The 22,451-nt window shown below is 44.0% G+C and overlaps 1 protein-coding gene across 1 annotated transcript in view; it reads left to right on the forward strand.

Moving 5' to 3' along the window:
• Positions 1-22,451, forward strand: part of polr1a (RNA polymerase I subunit A) — a 152,266-nt gene that overhangs the window by 29,933 nt on the left and 99,882 nt on the right. The window contains exons 7-13 of the mRNA XM_080198507.1: positions 1,776-1,862; positions 4,910-5,018; positions 5,575-5,740; positions 6,936-7,106; positions 9,244-9,366; positions 17,125-17,352; positions 19,444-19,698. Of these exons, the coding sequence (XP_080054633.1) occupies positions 1,776-1,862; positions 4,910-5,018; positions 5,575-5,740; positions 6,936-7,106; positions 9,244-9,366; positions 17,125-17,352; positions 19,444-19,698 (1,139 nt within the window). The remainder of the gene's footprint in view (positions 1-1,775; positions 1,863-4,909; positions 5,019-5,574; positions 5,741-6,935; positions 7,107-9,243; positions 9,367-17,124; positions 17,353-19,443; positions 19,699-22,451) is intronic.

Genomic DNA, 22,451 nt, shown 5'->3' on the forward strand with positions numbered 1-22,451 from the left:
TATGGAATCTGCCTCCACCACCACCGCCAGCAGCTAATTCCACACACCCACCACCCTCTGAGTGAAAAACTTACCCCTGACATCTCCTCTGTACCTACTCCCCAGCACCCTAAGCCTGTGTCCTCTTGTGGCAGCCACTTCAGCTCTGGGAAAAAGCCTCTGAGAATCCACTCAATCAATATCTTTCAACATCTTATACACCTTTATCAGGTCACCTCTCATCCTTTGCCTCTCTAAGGAGAAAAGTCTGAGCTCTCTCAATCTATCCTCATAAGGCATACCACCCAATGCAAGCAACATCATTGTTAATCTCCTCTGCACCCTTTCAATGGCTTCCACATCCTTCCTGTAACGAGGTGACCAGAACTGAGCACAGTATCTGCTGGACATGTTCTTACTTGTTAGGCAGTCGGACTTGTGACCTAACTCTGGAGTTACATTGAAGAAAAATACGATAAGATACCAGAAATCTGAAATAAAAACTTGAAATGCTACAAATACTCAGCAGGTCTTGCCTGAAATGTACATTCTTTTTGTCTCTCTGCAGATGCTGCTGGACCAGCTAAGTATTTCTAGTATTTATGCATTTATTTCAGAGTTATGTTTTTTTTTATTGCACCCCTGAGACCATTTGCACTGACTTCGAAGTGACTGATTGATTGTAGCTTAACTGACTAGCTTTTGTTCTGCTTTTCAGTCTTTCAATAGCCAGTTCCTTTATTAGTTTTAAAATACTTTGCATTATCTGTTAGAATATTCCTCCTACAATAGCAAAGTGGGATGTGGAGAAACTGTTTTACATACAACAACAGAAACAGAAAATGCTGGATAATCTCAGCGGGTCTGACAGCAGAGAATAGAGCCTACGTTTCAAGTGTGGGGGAAACTTCTTCAGAGCTCCATTTCATTTAGTTTGTTTTATTCCTTTTGTTGTCGTTCTTTAGTTTACTTGTGGCACTTCCAGCTTTTTGAGTTAGAAGTTGTGCTCCTAAGACTTGAGTTCATAATTGTCATGCTGCTGGATTGCTACATTGATTGTGGCTTAGATATTAAATTAAAGCTTTGTTATGTAGAAGGGTCCATTGTATCTTGGCGAAGAATAGCAGGGAGTTCTCTTGGTGAACATCCATCTTGCAACCAACACCATCGGAACATACTAATAACATCATGAGCAATCTGAATTTATATTGCACCATTCTAAAACATTTCCCAAAGATGTAATCTGACTGTGAGCCAAAAAAGATGTTAGGAAATGTGGTTCTCAAGCTTTGTGAAAGGAGAGGAGGCAAATGGAACAGCGAAAAGGGTTGAGGGATTCAATTCCAAATTGTTGATCCAAGGAGGATGAAGCCAATGGTGGGGGTTGGGGGGAGGTCATGGCCTCATTGGAAAGGGTGACCTTATAAGAGGTCAGAAAAAGGGAGTGTTCAGGACAGGTGGGTCACCGGGGGAGATGTATGATTTAAAAAGTTTGCAGAAAATATATGTTGGTGAGGCAGAAAGGATTTTAAAATGTGGAAGAGAAGCCATTGCTGGGCATGCACTGGCTATGGTTAAACAGGGAAGAGTGGATTAACTGATCATTTATCACATTGCTGCTTGTAGGACCTTGCTGTGTATATATTTGTCACGTTTGCCGACATCACAGTGGGTGCTTTTGCAAAAGTAACTCATTAACTGTCACGCGCTGAGAACGTGCGTTTTTAAATGCAAGTTCTTACCACTTTTTTTTCTGTCATTCACTTGTGAGCAAACATTTATTATTCTTTTTGTAGGTATTGATGATACTCAATTTGGAAAACGAGGATTTCTGACTCCTTCTACTGCCAAAGACCACATGGTGGAATTATGGGAAAATGATGGTAAATGTTTTACGAATGCATTTAGGGGAACCAACGTGAGTTGGGGGTGGGGGAGTTGGGTGTGGAGAGAGAACTGCGTTAAGTATAAAGGATACTTGGGGGATGTGCTTGAGGTGAACAATACTGATTGAAGAATAAACATGCCTTTCTCTTCTTGAATGCTAACCTGCCTGCAATGCATTTTCTAATGATGAGCGTTTACAGCCTCCCCTTTGTGAGTTGAAATTATTTGGTACTGAGGAGAAGAGGTAAGGCCAGCAATCCATAGCAGAGTGCCTCATTTTACAGATACCTCGGCTTTGTTTTCATTTTGGCACGGTAGCACAGTGGTTAGCGCTGCTGCTTCATAGCTCCAGGGACCTGGCTTGGGTCACTGTTTGTGTGGAGTTTGCACTTTCTCCTTGTGTCTGCATGAGTTTCCTCCGGGTGCTCCGGTTTCCTGCCACAGTCCAAAGATGTGCGGGTTAGGTTGATTGGCTGTGCTAAAATTGCCCCTTAGTGTCCTGAGATACGTAGGTTAGAGGGATTAGCGGGTAAATATGTAGAGATATGGGGATAGGACCTAGGTGGGATTGTGGTCAGTGCAGACTCGATGGGCTGAAGGGCCTCTTTCTGCACTGTGAGGTTTCTATGATTCTATGATTTCATTCACTGCAGCAAGTAACTCACCTCCTGACTTCCCAGAGCCTATCCACCATTTACAAGGCACAAGTCAGGAGTGTGATGGAATACTCCCCACTTGCCTGGATGGGAGCAGCTCCAACAACACTCAAGAAGCTTGACACCATCCAGGACAAAGTACCCTGCTTGATTGGCACCACACCTACAAACATTCAATCCCACTACCACTGATGCTCAGTAGCAGCAGTGTGTACTATCTACAAGATGCACTGCAGCAATTCACCAAAGATCCTGAGACAGCACCTTCCAAACCCGTGACCACTTCCATCTAGAAGGACAAGGGCAGCAGATAAATGGGAACACCACCACCTGCATGTTTCCCCCCAAGCTACTCGCCATCCTGACTTGGAATATATCGCTGTTCCTTCACAGTGGCTGCGTCAAAATCCTGGAATTCCCTTCCCAATGACATTGTGGATCAACTCACAGAACATGGGCTTGCGATTGAAGAAGGAAGCTCACCAGAACCTTCTCAAGGGCAAGTAGGGATGGGCAAGAAATGCTGGCCAGCCAGCATTGCCCATGTCCCATGAATGAATTTTTAAAAAATTTACAACCTGAGATCATGCAGTGTCCATTTATTGTCTTCCACCACTGGCAGGCACTATGCAGTTGGCTGCATTGTGCTTTGATTTTCAGCAAAACACAGTTTTCTCTTATACTGCATGGCATTGATGGAAGTGAAATGTTCCTCAATAGTCCTCCAGTGGTAAATGTTATTTTGTCCAAATCAAAGCCAGTAATATCCACTTTTAAACAGTTGAACATTTTGCACTCATTGTCGGATGAAGAGCACTCGCAAGTCAGGCATAGCACAGCGTGGGTTCATTTGTAGCTTCCTTGGGACTGCCCTTACAAATTCACCTACTTCCCAACAACCCAGTCTTGTGGTCTGAAACAGTCAATTTTTAAAATTATTCTTTCATGGATCTGGGTGTTGTTGGCAATTTTTGCTCATCCCTAAATCTTCTTGAACTGATTGGCTTGCCACACCATTTTAGCCGACAGTTGAGAGTCAACCACATTGCTGTGCGGTCTGGAGTCACATGTAAGCCAGACTGGGTAAGAATGGCAGACTTCCTTTCCTAAAGGACATTCGTGACCCAGATGAGTTTTTACAACAATCAGTGATAGTTTCATGGTCACCAGTACCGAGACTAGTGATGTAGACCTTGGTGTCCAGGGCATAACTTCAAAATTTGTAGATGATACCAAACTTGGAAATATTGTGAACTGTGAAGAGGATAGTTTAGGTGGCAGGACAGTTTGACAGAGCAGTTAATAAGACACATATAGTACCCTCACATCTGTTAATAGAGGCTTGGGGAAAAGGGCAAGGAGGTTATGTTTCATTCATATTAGTAACTAGAGCATTGTGTTTGATTCAGGATGTTGCAATTTGGGAAAGATGTGAAAGTATTAGAGTAATTGCAGAAAATATTCATGAGAATGTTTCTAGGGATGAGAACTTCAGTGGTGAAGGTAAGATTAAAGGAGTTAGGAGTGTATTCCTTCAAGAAAAAAGGCTGCGAGGAGATCTGACAGAAGTATTCAAAATGACAAGGGGGCCTGGACAGAGTAGGCAGGGAAAACAGTTCTCACTTATGAAAGGATCGAGAATGTGAGGGCACAGATTTAAAGTAGTTAGCAAAAGAAGTAAATAAGGAGAAACTGTTTTATGCAGCAAGTGGTTGGAGTCCGAATGCACTGTCTGAAAGTGTGTTGGGGCAAGTTCTATTGAAGCATTCAAAAGGGAATTAGAAGAAAAAAGTGTGCAGTCTAGTGGGGAAAAGACAGGGAATTATTCCAGGGCAATGTGCTCATTTAAAGATCGGATACAGATAAGATGGGTCAAATGGCCGTCATCTGTGTTATTATAATGCTTTGATTCTGTGACTATCCTAGATTTTTTAAAAATTGCTGTAGTGGGATTTGAACCTATGTCCCCAGAGCAGTAGCTTGGGCCTGTGAATTATTAGTCAGGGACATTAACTCTATCTCCTCCCAGAAGCTAGTGTTTGCACTATGCACATGCACCATGAACTGATTGGTATGTTCATATTTGACTTGTTCAGAGCACTTGGAGTGAGTGTAGAAAGGAGCCATTTGTGTCATTAGTTTGAATGGATTAAAACTTGCACCGTGACAGTCTAAAGCTAATGCACTACTCTGTAGTGTTGCCCTAGCAAGGTGGACGGACTGTTTATAGACATAATGTTGAAATTGAAGTGCAACATTAGAAATTCAGAAACAATTTTACTGAAAATCCTTTGAGAGTTTCTGATGCACGTTCAAAGAAAGCCCAGGGGAATATCCAAAATGTGCATTCTTTTCCTTCTTTAAAACCAATCCATCATTTCTATCAGGCTTCTTCCTGAAATATCTATTTCCTGGCTTGACGATACATCAAAACACAAAGACTGGCTGGAACCTGGACATGTTTTTCCTTGATGTAGTTGTGGTACCTCCTTCCAGGTAAGACTACTTTGAAGGACAATTTGTCCTGTCAAATTGCACCTTAAAGCGATAACTTAATTTAACTACTTTCATTATAAAGACATTTATTTGTTTCAAGCCCACAGTCCTTGGAGTAATTCATAATTTTTGAAATTTGTTTAATTGCTGAAAAGAGATTTATTTTTGTCAAGTTTTTTGTCTTCCACTCAGCAGGAATACCAATGTTAGGAGAAACAGCAATATTATATTGTATGAGAAGAGGACGCTCAATGATTTATAAGTGGATTCTGATAAAGTGTGGCCTCGACCTCTCTCTTACACGGTATAAATTTGTTGTTTCCTTCACATTGTTATTTCCTGCCTGTTCCAGTGAATGAGAGGTGAAAAATTTGTTGGAAAAAATCTTTCTTTTACAGCAACACTCACTCCAAGTTCTCCACTATCCAAAAACTAAAGCAGTTTTAATGGAAAAGGGAAACCTTTCCTTTCCTCTTGGTATAAAATACCACAAATGATTTCCAGCATGGTTTTTGTTTCTATGTAGCATTATCTCTTTTTGTTTTGCAATTGGTAGGTTTCGTCCAATTAATCGGCTTGGAGACCAGATGTTCACCAATGGTCAAACGGTTAATCTACAAGCGGTGATGAAGGATGTTCAAGTGATACACAAGCTTTTGGCTTTAATAGCACAGGAACAGATGCAGTCCTTTCAGACTGAGGATATATTAAAGACACCAGTTGTAAGAATATAGACCTTTTTTTTTCAGTTTGTTTAAGTAAATGAAAGCCAGAGATTGATAACAAAGTCCATTTTAACTACAGCTGTGCAACTTTGCATTGCACACAGGTAGAACAGTGCAAAGACGTTTGTCTAACAGCATTTTGTGGTCCAATGTGTCACATCCACCCTGAAATCCATTGTTTTTGATAGCTGGAGCTAACTGTTGTTGACATTGGTAGAGTTGGATGTTGAACAGGTTACTCCTTGATATTTCTGTTACTCCTTGATATTTCTGTTAGCATTATCAAGTTTGATGCTGAATTGAAATGGTAGACCTCATTGTAAATATATGCATCTGTGCACATAAAGAAAATAAAAATTGGAGCAAGAGTAGGCCATATGAACCCACAACCTATTCTGCCATTTGCTATGATCATAGCTGATCTTCGCTGTCAAATCCACTTATAACGACACAGTCCCTAAAGTGCAGCAGAAGGCAATTCTTCTCATCGAGTCTGTACTGATCCTCCAAAAGACAACTCTATCTAGAACTCATAACCTCCTTGCTCATGCCCTATTCCTCTGCCCTATCCCCATCATCCCACACACCTAACCTTTGGACACGAAAGGATAATTTAGCATGGCCAGTCCACCTAACTTGCACATCTTTGGAGAGTGGGAAGAAACCGGAGCATCTGGAAGGAACACACACAGAGAGAATGTGCAAATGCCATGCAGTCACCTAAGGCCGGAATTGAACCCGGGTCCCAATCAGGAATTAGTTGCAATTGGCTTGGATGCTCCTTGGGAAAACAAAAACTGTGCCAGTGTTCTTGCTCCTGATCTGCATTTGCTGATCCCTGATGGCAGTGTGTGTACTTGGCTGTCCGATGTGGGTCTTTTTCACCATTCTCATTATGAACTGCAGCTCAACCTCACTTATCATGGTTCACACACAGAGTGGCCATATGGATTGTGGTGAGGGAGAGGCTGACACAGAACCATCTGTGCACACTAGAGATGTTGCAGTTTTTTAAAAAAAGTTAAAGCCCAAAAAAAATTGCTGTAGGCACTGGAGATCTGAAATTAAAACAGATGAAGCTGGAAATGCTCAGCAGATCTGGCAGAATCTGTGGAGAGAGGAATTTGGATTGATGATCTTCTATCAGTGAAGTGACAGACTTTACTACAAACACTGTTTGCTGAACTTTCAGGCAGAAGACAAGACAGCCAGGATGGACCTGGCCTTCTTACCTAGTATTCCTGGGCAGACACTGACAGATAAGCTCTACAGTGCCTGGATACTTCTTCAAAGCCACGTCAACATTGTTTTCGACAGTGATATGGACAAGCTGATCACTGACAAATTTCCAGGTATCCGTCAGGTATGCTAGAAATTGAAGCAATGTTTGCAATCTATCTTGCTCTGTCTTGCTACTTTAATTGGATTGCTTGTACCAAACATGGCATTAAATTTTTAAAAAATTAACAGTTTAACGAATGGAATGGAAATAAAGGGATATGGTCCCCGGAAGGGTCAGGGGTTTTAGTTAAGTCAGGCAGCATGGTCGGTGCAGGCTTGGAGGACCGAAAGGCCTGTTCCTGTGCTATAATTTTCTTTGTTCTTTAACAAGCTTTTCACAACTGGCTTCAGTAGTTTGTTCTGGTGACAGTAGCTATCAGAAACTGAACATCCTTCACTGTTGCAACTTTCAAAACTTACCATTAAGACAAGAAGAAATCTAAGACAGGCATTGGTGAGACCACATCTGGAGTATTGTGTACAGTTTGGGGCTGTCTGATTTAAGGAAAGATGTAAATGCATCAGAGGCAGTTCAGAAAAGTCTTACTAGACTAATACCAAGACTGGGTGCATTGTCTTGCGAGGAAAGGTTGGTAGCCATTGGAGTTTAGCAGAATAAGAGGTGACTTGATCAAAACCTTTAAGATCCTGAGGGGTATTAACACCATGGATGTGGAGAGGATGTTTCTTGTCGGAGAATCTGGAACTAGGAATCACTGCTTAAAATAAAAGGACCGTTCCTTTAAGACAGTCATAATAGTTTACAGCATGAAAACAGGCCCTTCGGCCCAACTTGTCTGTGCCACCCAGTTTTTACCATTAAGCTAGTCTCAGTTGTCCGTATTTGGCCCATATCCCTCCAAAACCATCGTACCCATGTAACGGTCTAAACGCTTTTTAAAAAACAAAATTGTACCCACCTCTACTACTCCCTCTGGCAGCTCATTCCAGACACTCACCATCCTGTGTGTGAAACAATTGTCTCTCTGGACACTTTTGTATCTCCTCCCTCTCACCTTAAACCTGTGTCCTTTAATTTTCAACTCCCCTACCCTTGGGAAAGGGGCTACCTAATCTATGCCCCCCATTATTTTATAGACCTCTATAAGATCACCCCTAAGCGTCCAGGGGAAAATAGTCCCAGTCTATTCAGCCTCTCCTTATGACTCAAACCATCAAGTCCTAGTAGCATCATAGTAAATCGTTTCTGCACTCTTTCCAGTTTAGTAATATCCTTTATATAATAGAGTGATCAGAAGTGTACACAATATTCCAATTGTGGCCTTAACAATGTCTTGTACAACTTCCAACAAGGTGTCCCAGCTCCTGTATTCAATGTTCTGACCAATGAAACCAAACATGTCGAATGCTTTCTTCCTGTCCACCTATGACTCCACTTTCAAGGAGCTATGAACCTGTACCCCTAGATCTCCTTGTTCTGTAACTCTCCCCAAGACCCGACCATTAACTGAGTAAGTCCAACCCTGGTTTAATCCACAAAAATGCATCACCTCACATCTCTCTAAGTTAAACTCCACCTACCATTCGTTAGCCCCTGGCCAATTGATCAAGATCCCGTTGCAATCGGAGATAACTTTCTTCACTATCCACCATGCCACCAATCTTGGTGTCATCTGCAAACTTACTAACCATGCTTCCTATATTCAAATCCAAATCAGTAACATAAAACTTTTGATACACTGTTTGAACTGAATCTGCATTGCGTGCTTCATGTCTGTTTTTATAGAATTAAGTGTTCATGTGAATGTCGGCTTGAATAATAAACTGGATGCCCTGACATTTAAGTCGATTTATCAAGGGTGGATCTGCCTTCTTTGTGTTGGCTGACCTCTGCTGGGGAAGTGGGGAGCTGCAGTTATCCCCAGTAGCCTGGGGAATGAAGTGGAGAAATAGCCTTTTTCCCTTTGTTCACGTTCACTGGTCCCTGCAAGGACATTGGGTAATGACAAAATCCCATGGGCTATCTTCCTGTGCAGAGCATGTTGTGTAATGCCTGTGTGAGGAACGCCAATTAGGTTGGGTACCAGAAACAACTGGAACCATATCCAGTTTCAGTCGAGATAGTTAGTGAAGTCCACTTCACTCGTGGAAGGATGGATTGGATAAAATTTTGTGTTTCTAGATTTCTTGCCAGGATGAACAAAAGTGAAGTGAGCTTTCCTTTTTCTCTAAAGATACTCCCCTTTTCTTAAACTCAGATCCTGGAAAAGAAGGAAGGTCTCTTCCGCAAACACATGATGGGAAAACGTGTGGATTATGCGGCTCGTTCAGTCATCTGCCCGGACATGTACATCAACACCAATGAGATTGGTGTACCAATGGTAAAATCTTCATTAATTTGGATATGTTCTAGTCAGTAAGCATAGATGATATCATGGTGCTTAGGCTTACTTACGGGTTAAGAGTTGTTGGAGAAAGAATGGAACAGGATTTTCCAAAATGAATCAGAATGCCAGTTTCCCAGAAAAACAGACAGACTGGGATATTAGCTGATTATTTGCACAGAAACAATCTACAGAGAAATGGGGGGAAAAGGCAGGAGAATGGTACAAAGTCAGAATGCTCATTTGAAGAGCTGGTGCAGACCTGATGGCCTCCTTCAGCACCTTAATAGTTCTGTGATTTTTGTGAAGTGCTAGTGTGATCCTTATCTATTAAAAAAGATATCTTGATTCATTCAGTCACCACCAGTGTCTCAAAATATCACAAGTGTGAAGTAAATGCCACCAGAGGGAGCTCTGATAATTTTCAACAACTTAAATACCATCTTTGATTGTCGTAGATACAAACAGAAGAATGTGGAGCATTCATTGAAACTTAGCACTGTGGTGCTCTAACTCTTCCAAGTAGCATTCTGCGGCACTTTGAAAGTTGATCGTGTTTGTTTCTCTGCTTATCACATGCCAGAAAGTATTCTAAAATGTCTAATGCTCTTGAAATGAAGATTTTTTTTCGAATACCTCTGCTCGTTTCTTCGTTTAAATTTGTGTTTTTGGGTCCTGCTTTCCCACCTTAATTTGAAGGATGATTTTGGATTATTTCATTTAAAACATAATAGTTCATGGAGCTCTTCAGTCAATTTGGTTTGCCCCTGGTGACATTAAAAAATGTCTGAGTGCAATGAATACGGCCAAGATTGTGGACCGTGACACTGCTCTGGCTGTTGTGATGCCCTATGCTCCACAGTTAACCAGTTACAACATAAATTGCCTGGGTGTGTCCTGACCACAAAAAAGGATGACAGATCTAACCTGGTAATTACCACCTCATCGGCCTACATCTCATCATCAGCAAAGCGGTGGAAGGAGTCGTCAGAAGTATTAAGAGGCGTTTATTCCTGAACATCGATGTTCAGTTTGGGCTCCGTTAGAATCACTCAGTTCCAGACCTCATTACTGTCTTGGTCCAATCATCTGCACAAAAACTGAGTCCCAGGACTGAAGGGAGAGTGACATTAAAGCCAGCATTTGATTATTTGTTACATTGAGGGGCCTTGAGGAAAACCTTCCATAGGGTGAGCCATACTTGGCGCAAAGGAAAATGGTTATGGTCGTTGGAAGTCATTATCTCTGCAGGACATCACTGCAGAAGTTCTTCAGGATGGGGTCTTAGGCCCAACTATCTTCAGTTGCTTTGTCAATGACCTTTCCTCCATCCTAAGGTCAGTGATTATTGCACAATGTTTAGCTCATTTGGCAATTCATTAAATATTGAAGCAGTCTCTCTCCATATGCAGCAGGATCTGGACAGCATTCTTGCACTGATAAATGGCAAGTGGCACATTCATGCCACAGAAGTCCCAAGCAACAAAAGAGATTTGAATCATCTCCCCATGACATTCAGTGGCATTAATACCAATTAGTCTCGCCAGAAACTCAACTGGACTAACTATGTAAATGACTCCAAGGATTCATCAGAGGCTGGAATTCTGTGGGAACTGGCCCATCTTCTGACTCCTTGAACCCTTTCCACCATCTACAAGGCACAAGTCAGGAATGTGATAAAATACTCTATTTGTCTGGATGAGTGAGCTCCAACAGCAGATGGAGGCTCTACATCATCCAGGATAAAGTAGTCTGCTTGATTGGCACCCACCCATTGGTTTACATGTTTATTCCCTCCACCATTGGCCTCGCCAAAACTGTTGAGCAGCATCTCTCAAACCTGTGACCTCTACCATCCAGAAGAGCAAGGGCAGCAACTGCAAGGGAACCTTTAGTTATGATATGTAGACCTTTTGTATAAATTAGAGACAACAACGGTCCAATGCATCATTTTCACGCATCATGTTGAGTTAGACTCTGTCTCCCTGATGTCAAACAGAAACCTGGTTGTACAGATGTAAATGGTGGATGTGAGAAACAGGGGGTGTCCTAGTCAACATTCATCCCTAAACCAATCTGTTGAACCATCAACAAAGGAAATCGGCTACTCCTTTTATCTCGTTGCTGTTTGTGTGATCTTGCAGTGTTTGCTGCTACATTCACCAACCAAACTGCAGTGATTTCAGTTCAAAAATGAAGTTAATTTTAAGCAGTTGTTCGCAGAAGCGAGACATAATGTCAAAGCTTTTCATTGGGCAGTCATCAGAAAGGCACAAGAATGCCAGATTTCAAACAACAAAGAAAAGGCTGCTGATTAGTTGGCAAATCAACTCTGATCAATTTCCCTATTGCTTTCTCCATAGCAATTCTTCGGCCAATCAGAATCAACTTGCCAACCAATCAGCATCCTTTTTTTCCTGTAGTATTAATTGTTGGCGTTGTTTGAAATTTGACATTCTTGTGTTTGTCCTGATCTGTGCAAGATGAAAAGCTTCAGCAATCTGTCCCATAAGACATAGGAATTAGGCCTCTCAGCCCATTGAGTCTTCTCTGCCATTCAGTCATGGCTGATTTTTCCTCATCCTCGTTCTCCTGCCTTTTCCCCGTAACCCCTGATCCACTTATTGATCAAGAACCTGTCTATCTCTGTTTTAAAGACACTCAATGACCTGGCCTCCACAGTCTTGTGAGGCAGTGAGTTCCACAGTCCCTTTGTTCAGCAATATTTAGGTTAGTTTTTGTTCAGTTCAAAACATCTATTGCAGAACTTAATCAAAAGTTTTATGGAAGCCTAAGTAAATGACATGTTGGATGAGATATCTAAACATAACATGTCAATTTTAAATTGTAACCACGTTGAAGAAATTGAAGAGATTTGAAATTTGTTCCTGTTAGGCTTTGAGGTCTGTGGATCCTCAGGTGTAGACAGGCCTTTGTAACACAGCTGAGTTCCTGAAAGCTTTGAAGATGGTGCCAAATCTTGAAGCTGTTTAGTCTGAAGTATGGTGTCACCCGATTCATGCTAACATGATTTGGCCACTTTGCAGAATGGGCACTAAACCCAACTTAATGAGGCTTTCTCTGCTTTCCATTTGCCTCCTGGAGTTAGCAGTGTGAACGACTCACTGAAGCCATGCCAAGTCTCTATCGGCTGCCACACTGTCACCATCTACAGGAGCCAGTGTGAATGTAGAAATGTCGGCCAGCTTCAATCAGCTACATACTGAACTGTTTGGAGGAGCCAATGCATGTAATTTGTTTTGAGTAGCTCCTTTGTAATTGATGCCTATGCTGCTGACAGATAATATGTCTGATATAGACATATATCAGACATAGACAAATGTCTGCTATAGGGTGCCCATGACAAGGGTGGGTGATGGGATTGCTGAGAACAGTGCACACACGATTATGACTGCCTGTATACTGCTGACAACGTTCCGATGAGACAAGGGGGTTTTGGTAGGTTGCGGGAACCGTGGTGCACGAAGGCTGTGTTGAACCTAGTCAGGAGGAAAAGGAAGGTGTACAAAAGGTTCAGGGAACTAGGAGAGGTTAAGGATCTTGAGGAGTATAAGGACTGTAGAAAGGAGCTTAAAAGGGAAATTAGGAGAGCCAGAAGGGGTCATGAGAAGACCTTGGCGGGTAAGATTAAGGAGAATCCCAAGGCCTTCTATAAATATGTGAAAGGTAAAAGGATGAGAAGAGAAGGGATAGGACCTATAAAAGGTGAAGGGGGAAAGGTCTGTGTGGAACCAGAAGAAATGGCAGAGGTGCTTAATGAGTACTTTGCCTCAGTATTCACAGTGGAAGCTGATCTGGGAGATTTTGCTACGGATTTGCTACGAACGAGATGGAAAAGATTGAGTATGTGGATATTAAGGAGGAGGATGTGTTAGAACTTTTGAATTCTATCAAGATAGATAAGTCGCCGGGACCAGATGGGATGTACCCCAGGATACTGTGGGAGGCGAGGGAAGTGATTGCAGAGGCCCTGGCGATGATCTTTGCGTCGTCAATGGAGACGGGAGAGGTTCCGGAAGATTGGAGGATTGCGGATGTAGTTCCTATTTTCAAGAAAGGGAACAGAGATAGCCCGGGAAATTACCGACCAGTGAGTCTGACCTCAGTGGTTGGTAAGCTGGTGGAGAGGCTTCTGAGGGACAAGATTTACGAGCATTTGGAGAGGTTTGACATGATCAGGAATAGTCAGCATGGATTTGTCAAGGGCAGGTCGTGCCTTACGAGCCTAGTTGAGTTCTCCGATAATGTGACTGAACACGTTGACGAAGGAAGTGCCGTGGACGTGGTGTACATGGACTTTAGCAAGGCGTTTGATAAGGTCCCCCATGCAAGACTTCTTGAGAAGGTGAGAGGGCATGGGATCCAAGGGCCTTTGGCCTTGTGGATCCAGAACTGGCTTGCCTGCAGAAGGCAGAGAGTGGTTGTGGATGGGTCTTTTTCTGAATGGAGGTCAGTCACCAGTGGAGTGCCCCAGGGATCTGTTCTAGGACCCTTGCTGTTTGTCATTTTCATAAATGACCTAGATGAGGAAGTGGAGGGATGGGTAAGTAAGTTCGCTGATGACACGAAGGTCGGTGGTGTTGTGGATGATCTGGAAGGATGTCAAAAGTTGCAGCAGGACATAAATAGGATGCAGGACTGGGCGGAGAAGTGGCAGATGGACTTCAACGCGGATAATAGAGGGGAGTATGGTAGGATGGGAGAAGAATTGGCGAATGTGGACTGGGGGAGCGCATTGGAGGGAGGGTCTGCTGAGGAGCAGTGGAGGATCTTTAAGGAGATCTTTCTTGGTGCTCAGCAGAAATTTATTCCGATGGTCAAAAAGGATAGTAGGAGGAGAGGTAATAAGCCGTGGATAACGAAGGAGGTGAAGGAAAGTGTTAAATTAAAAGCGGAGGAATTTAGAGTAGCTAAGAGTAGTGGGCGAGAAGAGGATTGGGAGAGGTTTAAATGTCAACAAAGATTGACAAAGAAGTTGATAAAGAAGGGTAGGAGAAACTATGAAGCTGGGCTAGCGCTTAATATAAAAAAGGATAGCAAGAGTTTTTATAAATATATAAAAAGGAAGAGGCTGGCTAGGGTGAATGTTGGTCCTTTAGAGGATGAGAAAGGGGACCTAGTGGTAGGGGATGGGGATATGGCTAAGGTATTGAATAACTTTTTTGTTTCTGTCTTCACGGAGGAGGACGTGAATAATTTGCCGGGTGTTAGCGATAGAAAGGTGGTAGGACTGGAGGGTCTTAATGACATTACTGTTACTAGAGAGGCGGTGCTCGACAGACTGGAGGGGCTGATTGTGGACAAGTCCCCAGGACCGGATGGAATGCATCCGAGGGTTCTGAAAGAAATGGCGGAGGTGATAGTGGATGCCTTGGTGGTTATTTTCCAGACGTCGCTGGATTCCGGGGAAGTGCCGGATGATTGGAAAACGGCTAATGTTACGCCGTTGTTTAAGAAGGGTGCCAGGCAAAAGGCGGGGAATTATAGGCTGGTTAGTTTAACGTCTGTGGTGGGTAAAATGTTAGAATCTGTCATTAAGGAGGAAATTGCGAGGCATCTTGAAGGGAATTGCTTGATAGAGCAGACGCAGCACGGTTTCATTAAAGGGAAGTCGTGTCTGACAAATTTACTGGAGTTCTATGAGGATGTGTCTAGGGCGGTGGATAGAGGAGAGCTGGTGGATGTGGTCTTTCTAGATTTTCAGAAGGCGTTTGACAAAGTACCTCACAAGAGGTTATTGCAGAAGGTTGAGGGACATGAAGTTGGGGGTAGGGTGTTAGCGTGGATAGAGGATTGGTTGTCAAATAGGAGGCAGAGAGTGGGGGTCAACGGGTGCTATTCGGATTGGCGGATGGTGACTAGTGGAGTGCCCCAGGGGTCGGTGCTGGGGCCTCAGCTTTTTACCATTTATATAGATGATCTGGAGGAGGGAACCGAGTGTAGGGTGTCGAAATTTGCTGATGACACCAAGATTGGGGGAACGGCAAATTGTGCGGAGGGTGTGGAGAGTCTGCAGAAGGATCTAGATAGGCTGGGCGAATGGGTCAGGAAATGGCAAATGGAATTTAATGTTGGCAAGTGTGAGGTGGTCCACTTTGGTAGGAAGAATGGTAGGAAGGACTATTACTTATGGGGCGAAAAACTGCAGCAGGCGACGGTGCAGAGGGACCTTGGGGTCCTTGTGCATGAGTCGCAAAAACCCAGCTTGCAGGTGCAGCAGGTGGTCAGGAAGGCGAATGGGATGCTGGCCTTCATAGTGAGGGGGATTGAATATAAAAGTAGGGAGGTCTTGCTGCAGCTGTATAGGGCATTGGTGAGGCCGCAGCTGGAGTACTGTGTGCAGTTTTGGGCGCCGCACCTGCGCAAAGATATTTTGGCCTTGGAGGGAGTGCAGAGGAGGTTTACTAGGCTGATTCCGGAGTTGAGAGGGTTGAGCTATGAGGAGAGGCTGAATAAACTGGGCTTGTACTCGTTAGAGTTTAGAAGAATGAGGGGAGATCTCATTGAGACATATAAGATGATGAATGGGATGGATAGGATAGAGGTGGAGAGACTCTTCCCGCTCAAAAAAGACAGTAGGACTAGGGGGCACAGCCTCAAGATAAAAGGGGGGCGGTTTAGAACGGAGTTGAGGAGGAACTTCTTCACTCAAAGGGTGGTGAATCTCTGGAATTCTCTGCCCGTTGAAGTGGTGGAGGCTGCCTCGCTGAATATTTTTAAGACGCGGGTTGATGGGTTTTTGATAAGAGAGGGGATTAAGGGTTATGGGGAGAAAGCGGGAAAGTGGAACTGAGCAGCGGCAGATCAGCCATGATCTTATTGAATGGCGGGGCAGGCTCGAAGGGCTAGATGGCCTACTCCTGCTCCTATTTCTTATGTTCTTATGTTCTTAAATGCGTAGTCGTCCATTTTGGCAGAACCAATGGGATGAACGATTACACTATCAAGGGCAGGAGTCTTAGTAGTGTTGAAGAGCAGAAGGATCTTGGGGTCCGGGTCCACAGGACTCTTAAATTGGCCTCGCAGGTGGAGGAGGTGGTCAAGAAGGCGTATGGTGTACTGGCCTTCATTAATCGAGGGATTGAGTTTAGGAGTCGGGAGGTAATGCTGCAACTTTATAAGACCCTTGTCAGGCCTCATTTGGAGTACTGTGCGCAGTTCTGGTCGCCTCACTATAGGAAAGACGTAGAAGCTATTGAAAGGGTACAGAGGAGATTTACAAGGATGTTGCCTGGACTGGGAGGCATGCCTTATGAAGTTAGGTTGAGGGAGCTGGGACTCTTTTCCCTGGAGAGACGAAGGTTGAGAGGCGACCTGATAGAAGTTTATAAAATGTTGAGAGGAATAGATAGGGTGGATTCTCAGAGGCTATTTCCCCGGGTTGAAATGGTCGCTACAAGAGGACACAGATTTAAGGTGCAGGGAGGGAAGTTCAGAAGTGATGTTAGGGGTAAGTTTTTCACTCAGAAGGTGCTGAGTGAATGGAATCGGCTGCCGTCAGTGGTGGTGGAGGCGAACTCGCTGGGGTCTTTTAAAAGACTTCTGGATGAGTATATGGGGTTTAATGGGATTGGGGGTTATAGATAGGTCTGTAGGTTGGTAGGTGTTGATGTGATCGGCGCAACTCGTGGGCCGAAGGGCCTGTTTGTGCTGTAGTGTTCTCTGTTCTATGTTCTATACGCAGCTGTGTTTTCCAGCCACCTAGAAATGTACTGACTTTTATTTTCTTACCAGGTCTTTGCTACAAAGCTGACCTATCCACAGCCAGTGACGCCTTGGAATGTGCAGGAGCTTAGGCAAGCGGTGTTAAATGGGCCAAATTCACACCCTGGAGCTTCCATGGTCATCAATGAAGATGGGTCTCGTACTATTCTGAGTGCAACCAATGCAACCCAGAGAGAGGCTATTGCCAAACAGCTGCTCACACCGAGCACTGGCGAACAGAACATGGGGATGAAAATTGTAAGTTAAAGCCATTGGCAGTTGAAACTAAAGAAATATTTGAATTATTCCTTTTGCACAAAGTGAGTACAAATAAGTTAGTAATCAAAATAGAAACACGCAGCAACTCTGGCAGCGTCAGTAGAGAGAGAAACTGAGTTAATGTTTCAGGCCAATGATCTTACATCAGAACTGAACAAAGAGAAACTAATAGAGTTTGAGGAAATGAATGGGAAGAGGATGAACAGAAGGAAAGGTCTGTGGTAGGCGGAGGGCAGGAGACTTTAAATGACAGGTTGATGGTGCAAGGCCAAAGGGAATGAGTCTTAACACACAAAAGAAGTGTCCAGAGGAAGTGTGATTAGCAGGATAGCTCTCATCCAAATGCAAAATAAGGAAACAGGACAGAACCAGGAGGGGAAAAAAAACACAAATGAGGAAAGAAACAAAGCCAAATGAGGTTATGAACCCAAATTGCTGAACTTGGTGTTGTATCCAGAAGGCTGTAGAGTTTTAAGTTAAAAGAGGAAGTACTGCTCCTGGAGCTTTCATTGTGCTTCTTTGGAACACTGCAGTAGGTTAGAGGGGCAGAAAGGTGGAGAATTCATGGAGTCACACTTGTGGGACGAACTGAAATGTTCCTTGCAGGAGTGAGGTTTAGGGGCCTGTGAACTTTGTTGGAAGTTGGGACACTGTGTGTTAGGGAACTGAGGTGAATCTTCTCACCAGTCTGCCTCCCCACCCACTCCAGGCCAATCCGCAAACTGCACTGTGAGCCAGATCCTGGTGTGGAAAAACAAAAAAAGGCATGTGTGGTCACACTGGTCAAATGCACAGTATGTCGGATTCTCCCAAGCCCAGTGAGAGATTTGATCCATAGAGTACAAAAACAAGGAAGATATGCTGAACCTTAATAAAACACTGCCTTGGCCCTCACAACAGCACTATGTCCAATATAGGACATGGCACTTTTGGAAGGATGTAGGGAGCTGCAGAAACTGTTTATGAGAACAGTTCCAGGGATGAGGAACTTCACCTTTGTGGATAGATTGGAGAAATTAGGATTGTCTTTCTCAGAGAAGATTGAGAAGAAATTTGACAAGAGATATTCAGAATCGTGAGGGGCTCAAGACAGAGTAGACAGAGAAACTATTGCTGTCGTTGGAAAGACCAACAACCAGAGGATACAAATTTAAAGTATCAAAGGCGACACAATGCCGCTTTTATTCAGGAATGCACTGTCTGAGAGTGAGCAGACGCAGAGGACGGCACGATGGCACACTGGTTAGCGCTGCTGCCTCACAACACCAGGGACACAGGTTTGATTCCTGGCTTGGATCACTGTGCAGAGTCTGCATGTTTTTCCTATGTCTGCATGGTTTTCTTCTGGATGCTTCGGTTTCCTCCCACAGTCTGAAAGGTGCTGGTTAGGTGCATTGGTCATGCTAAATTCTCCCTCAGTGAACCCGAACCGGTGCCAGAGTGTGGCGACTAGGGGACTTTCACAGTAACTTCATTGCAGTGTTAATGTAAGCCTACTTGTGACACTAATGAATAAACTATAAACTGTTGCAACTTAATCGTGGCTTTTAAAAGGGAATTGAATGAGTGCCTGAGTAAATACATTTGCTGTGCTATGGGGGAAGGGTGTAGGAGTGACACAAGCCTGGTGGACCAAGTGGCCTCTGTGATGTAACCATTCTATGGCTTCCATTTTTTTTTTCCATCTCTTGTATTACATTTTGTTAGCAGATCTCAGTTTGCATTGCTCCTCGTTTGTTTGGAATGTGGACAGATCACCTATCGGACAACAAACGTTTCCTACCACTCTGTCCTAGTGTTTATGGGCCCTTGGAATTTCTCCAATCAAGGCAGGGTATTCAGAACTGAGCTGCAGGAAAGTGGTGTTTGAGATGAAAAGAGGAAGCTGAGCCTCAGCCTTGCAGAGGATGTAGAATATGTAGAAATAATGAGGCCAAGAACATCGATGACCACTAAGGCCCAGAGCCATCAAAAACAAGAGCTTTTACTACCAATTGAATTTGAATCTAATGTGGCTACACCACTCAACAAAAAAGTGAAGTAATACAATATTTTATATAATTTTGTCAGGTGTGCCGGCACATTAAGAATGGAGATGTTCTGTTGCTGAACCGCCAACCAACTTTGCATAGGCCATCCATACAGGCCCATCTTGCCCGGATCCTCCCAGGAGAGAAGGTTTTGAGGCTTCACTATGCGAACTGTAAAGCCTACAATGCTGACTTTGATGGTGACGAAATGAATGCACACTTCCCACAGAATGAACTTGGCCGAGCAGAGGCCTATGTGATTGCCAGTACCGACGAGCAATATCTGGTTCCCAAGGCAAGTACATAGGGCCTTATTTTACCATTTTGATTTTAAGTGCTGGGCAGATTTGAAACCGTGAGTGTTTCAGATCCGACGTTTATACGCCCCCATTTGCACTCTGTCTGAAAAAATATCAGCGATTCCGAATCGCGCTGCACCCTGCGGGCAGGAAGTAACGTGTCCGAAATCCTGCAGCTGTGATCGGTGCCTCCAAATGTGCACACTCAGGACAAAAAAAATAGACCTTTTGGCCTGATTCTGGATGGGCAAACATGGTGGTAAAAGGGGAAGTGCCGGTAAAGTTGGACATGCAGCTCATTAAGTCAATTTAAATGCATGCAAATGCAATTAAGTGGCTGTCACGCTTTTTCAGTTGCGGTCCAAATCGTGGCAGTTTTCAGGCCTTGGTAAAGGGGGAACCAGCGTGGAGACCGGCATGGATCACGCTACTCGTCTCACGCCTGACTTTACCAGGTTTTCGCACCCGAAAATGGGTGCACCTTGATGGTAAAATCAGACCCATAATGTAGTTAGCACTGCTGTCACACAGCGCCGGGGACCAGGGCTTGATTCGCGGCTTGGGTCACTGTCCTGGGTTACCAGGATGTTGCCTGGCATGGGGGGACTGGGTTACGAGGAGAGACTGAGGAGACTGGGGCTATTCTCCTTGGAAAGAAGGAGATTGAGAGGGGACATGATAGAGGTATATAAGATACTGAAGGGAATAGATAGAGTTAATAGTGAGAGACTGCTCCCTAGACTGGGTACGAACACAAGAGGTCATCACTTAAGGGTGAGGGGGGGGAGGTATAATTTGGAGGTAAGAGGAAGGTTCTTTACACAGAGAGTTGTGGGGGTCTGGAATGCGCTACCGAGTAGGGTGGTGGAGGCAGGCACGTTGGACTCGTTTAAGATGCAGTTAGATAGGCATATGAGTGAAACGGGAATGGAGGGATATGGTAGGGGCTATTAAATAGGGTTAAACCTCGGGAGACACCGGAAGGGCAGGCTGTATAACTAATATGTTTTGTCTTTATTCCACAGGTGGAGGTCCACCTCGTGTCAAGCGAGGGGCATGCACACGGCAGGTTGTACGTGGGCTGCTCTTGGAAGTCCAGGAGTGGCCTAGTACTTCATGTCGGTGTGTGTGCTTGATCCTGGACCGATAGACGGGCTCCACAACAGCTCAGTGACTAGCACTGCTAGCTGTGCAGATACATGGATTTGGGCCTGTGTCTGTGGGAGTTTGCGCATTCTCCCTGTGGTTGCGTGGGTTTCCTCCGGGCGCTCCGGTTTCCTCCCACACCCCAAAGATGTGCTCTTAGGCTAATTGGTTTCCACCAAATTGACACTATTTCTTCCCTGAATCTGACTGAGTAGGGTCCCATTCGTAGACATGCAGGGTAGAATAGGTGTAGGGCGATGCGGCGGCGCGGGCTCGTTGGGCCGAAGGGCCTGTTTCCCGTGCTGGGTTGTTCTTTGTTCTTTGTTCTTTGTCTGTCTGTGTGGAGTCTACACGGTCTCCCCATGTCTGCGTGGGTTTCCTACAGGTGCCCCGGTTTCCTCCCATAGTCTGAAGATGTGCGGGTTAGGTGGATTGGCCATGCTAAATTGTCCCTTAGTGTCAGGGGGACTAGCTAAGGTAAATGCATGGACTTACGGGGATAGGACCTAGTGGGATTGGGGTCCCAGCAGACTCGATGGGCCAAGTGGGCTCCTATTGCACCGTAGGGATTCTATGATCTATGAAAGCAAATAAAGATGGGAAAATTATCCTGATTTTACTTGAGTAGAAAAGTAACATTTTGCAGAGTAGATATTGTACAGTTCCCCATCCTTTGCTTTTTGCATCTTGTCACTGATTGCCAACTTCCTGATGGGGCTGTAGTTTCACAGGTGCTGACAAGGCAAATACAAGCCAAAGTGACTATTTCTAATGGAGAATATAGGCAGTTTTTTTTCTACTGAGAATGAAGATATAGGCCGAGTACCAGCCTGTAGCACACTTCATTAGTTAAGTGTGCACCATGAGTGAGTTAAAACAACTTTTTGCTGAACATGAGATTGTAAGGGTGTACAGGGAACAGACGTTTCCACAGATGGAGAAAGGTGAACTGTATGAAAGTAAACATTCAGCATTAGTCTGATCACTGGCACTTTGAGAAATGGTACTGAGCCTCGATAATGGGAAAATTGAAAGAGATTACAGAGGATAAAATATATTTTGGTTTTGTGCATGTTTATAATTTATTGGATATACCGGCACCTGAAAGTATCTTTGCTTCACGTTGATTTATTGATAACGGTGTGGTATGTAACAATCAAAGGACACAGTGGTACTTAGGTGTGAGTAAATTGCAGCATAGGGCGCTCGTGGGAATTGTGAGCATGGTGCCTCTGTAAAGACCTGACTCTGCATTGTTACTACTGTAATAAAAACAGAAAATGCTGGATAAATTCAGCTGGTTTGGCAGCATTTGTGGAGAGAAACAGAGTTAACGTTTTAGATCTAAATGATCCTTCGACAGAACTTGTTTCCACAGATGCTGCCAGGCATAGTGAGTTTATCCAATGTTTTAGAGTCATAGAGGTTTACAGTATGGAAACAAGCCCTTTGGCCCAACTTGTTCATGTTGCCCTCTTTTTTTAAAACCCCTAAGCTAATCCCGACTGCCTGCATTTGGCCCATATCCTTCTATACCCATCGTACCCATGTAACTATCTAAATGCTTTTTAAAAGACAAAATTGTCTCCGCCTTTACTACTAA

This window comes from Carcharhinus amblyrhynchos, chromosome 1 (genome assembly GCF_965287045.1).
Source record: "Carcharhinus amblyrhynchos chromosome 1, sCarAmb.v2.hapA, whole genome shotgun sequence".
In the NCBI taxonomy this organism is placed as follows: domain Eukaryota; kingdom Metazoa; phylum Chordata; class Chondrichthyes; order Carcharhiniformes; family Carcharhinidae; genus Carcharhinus; species Carcharhinus amblyrhynchos.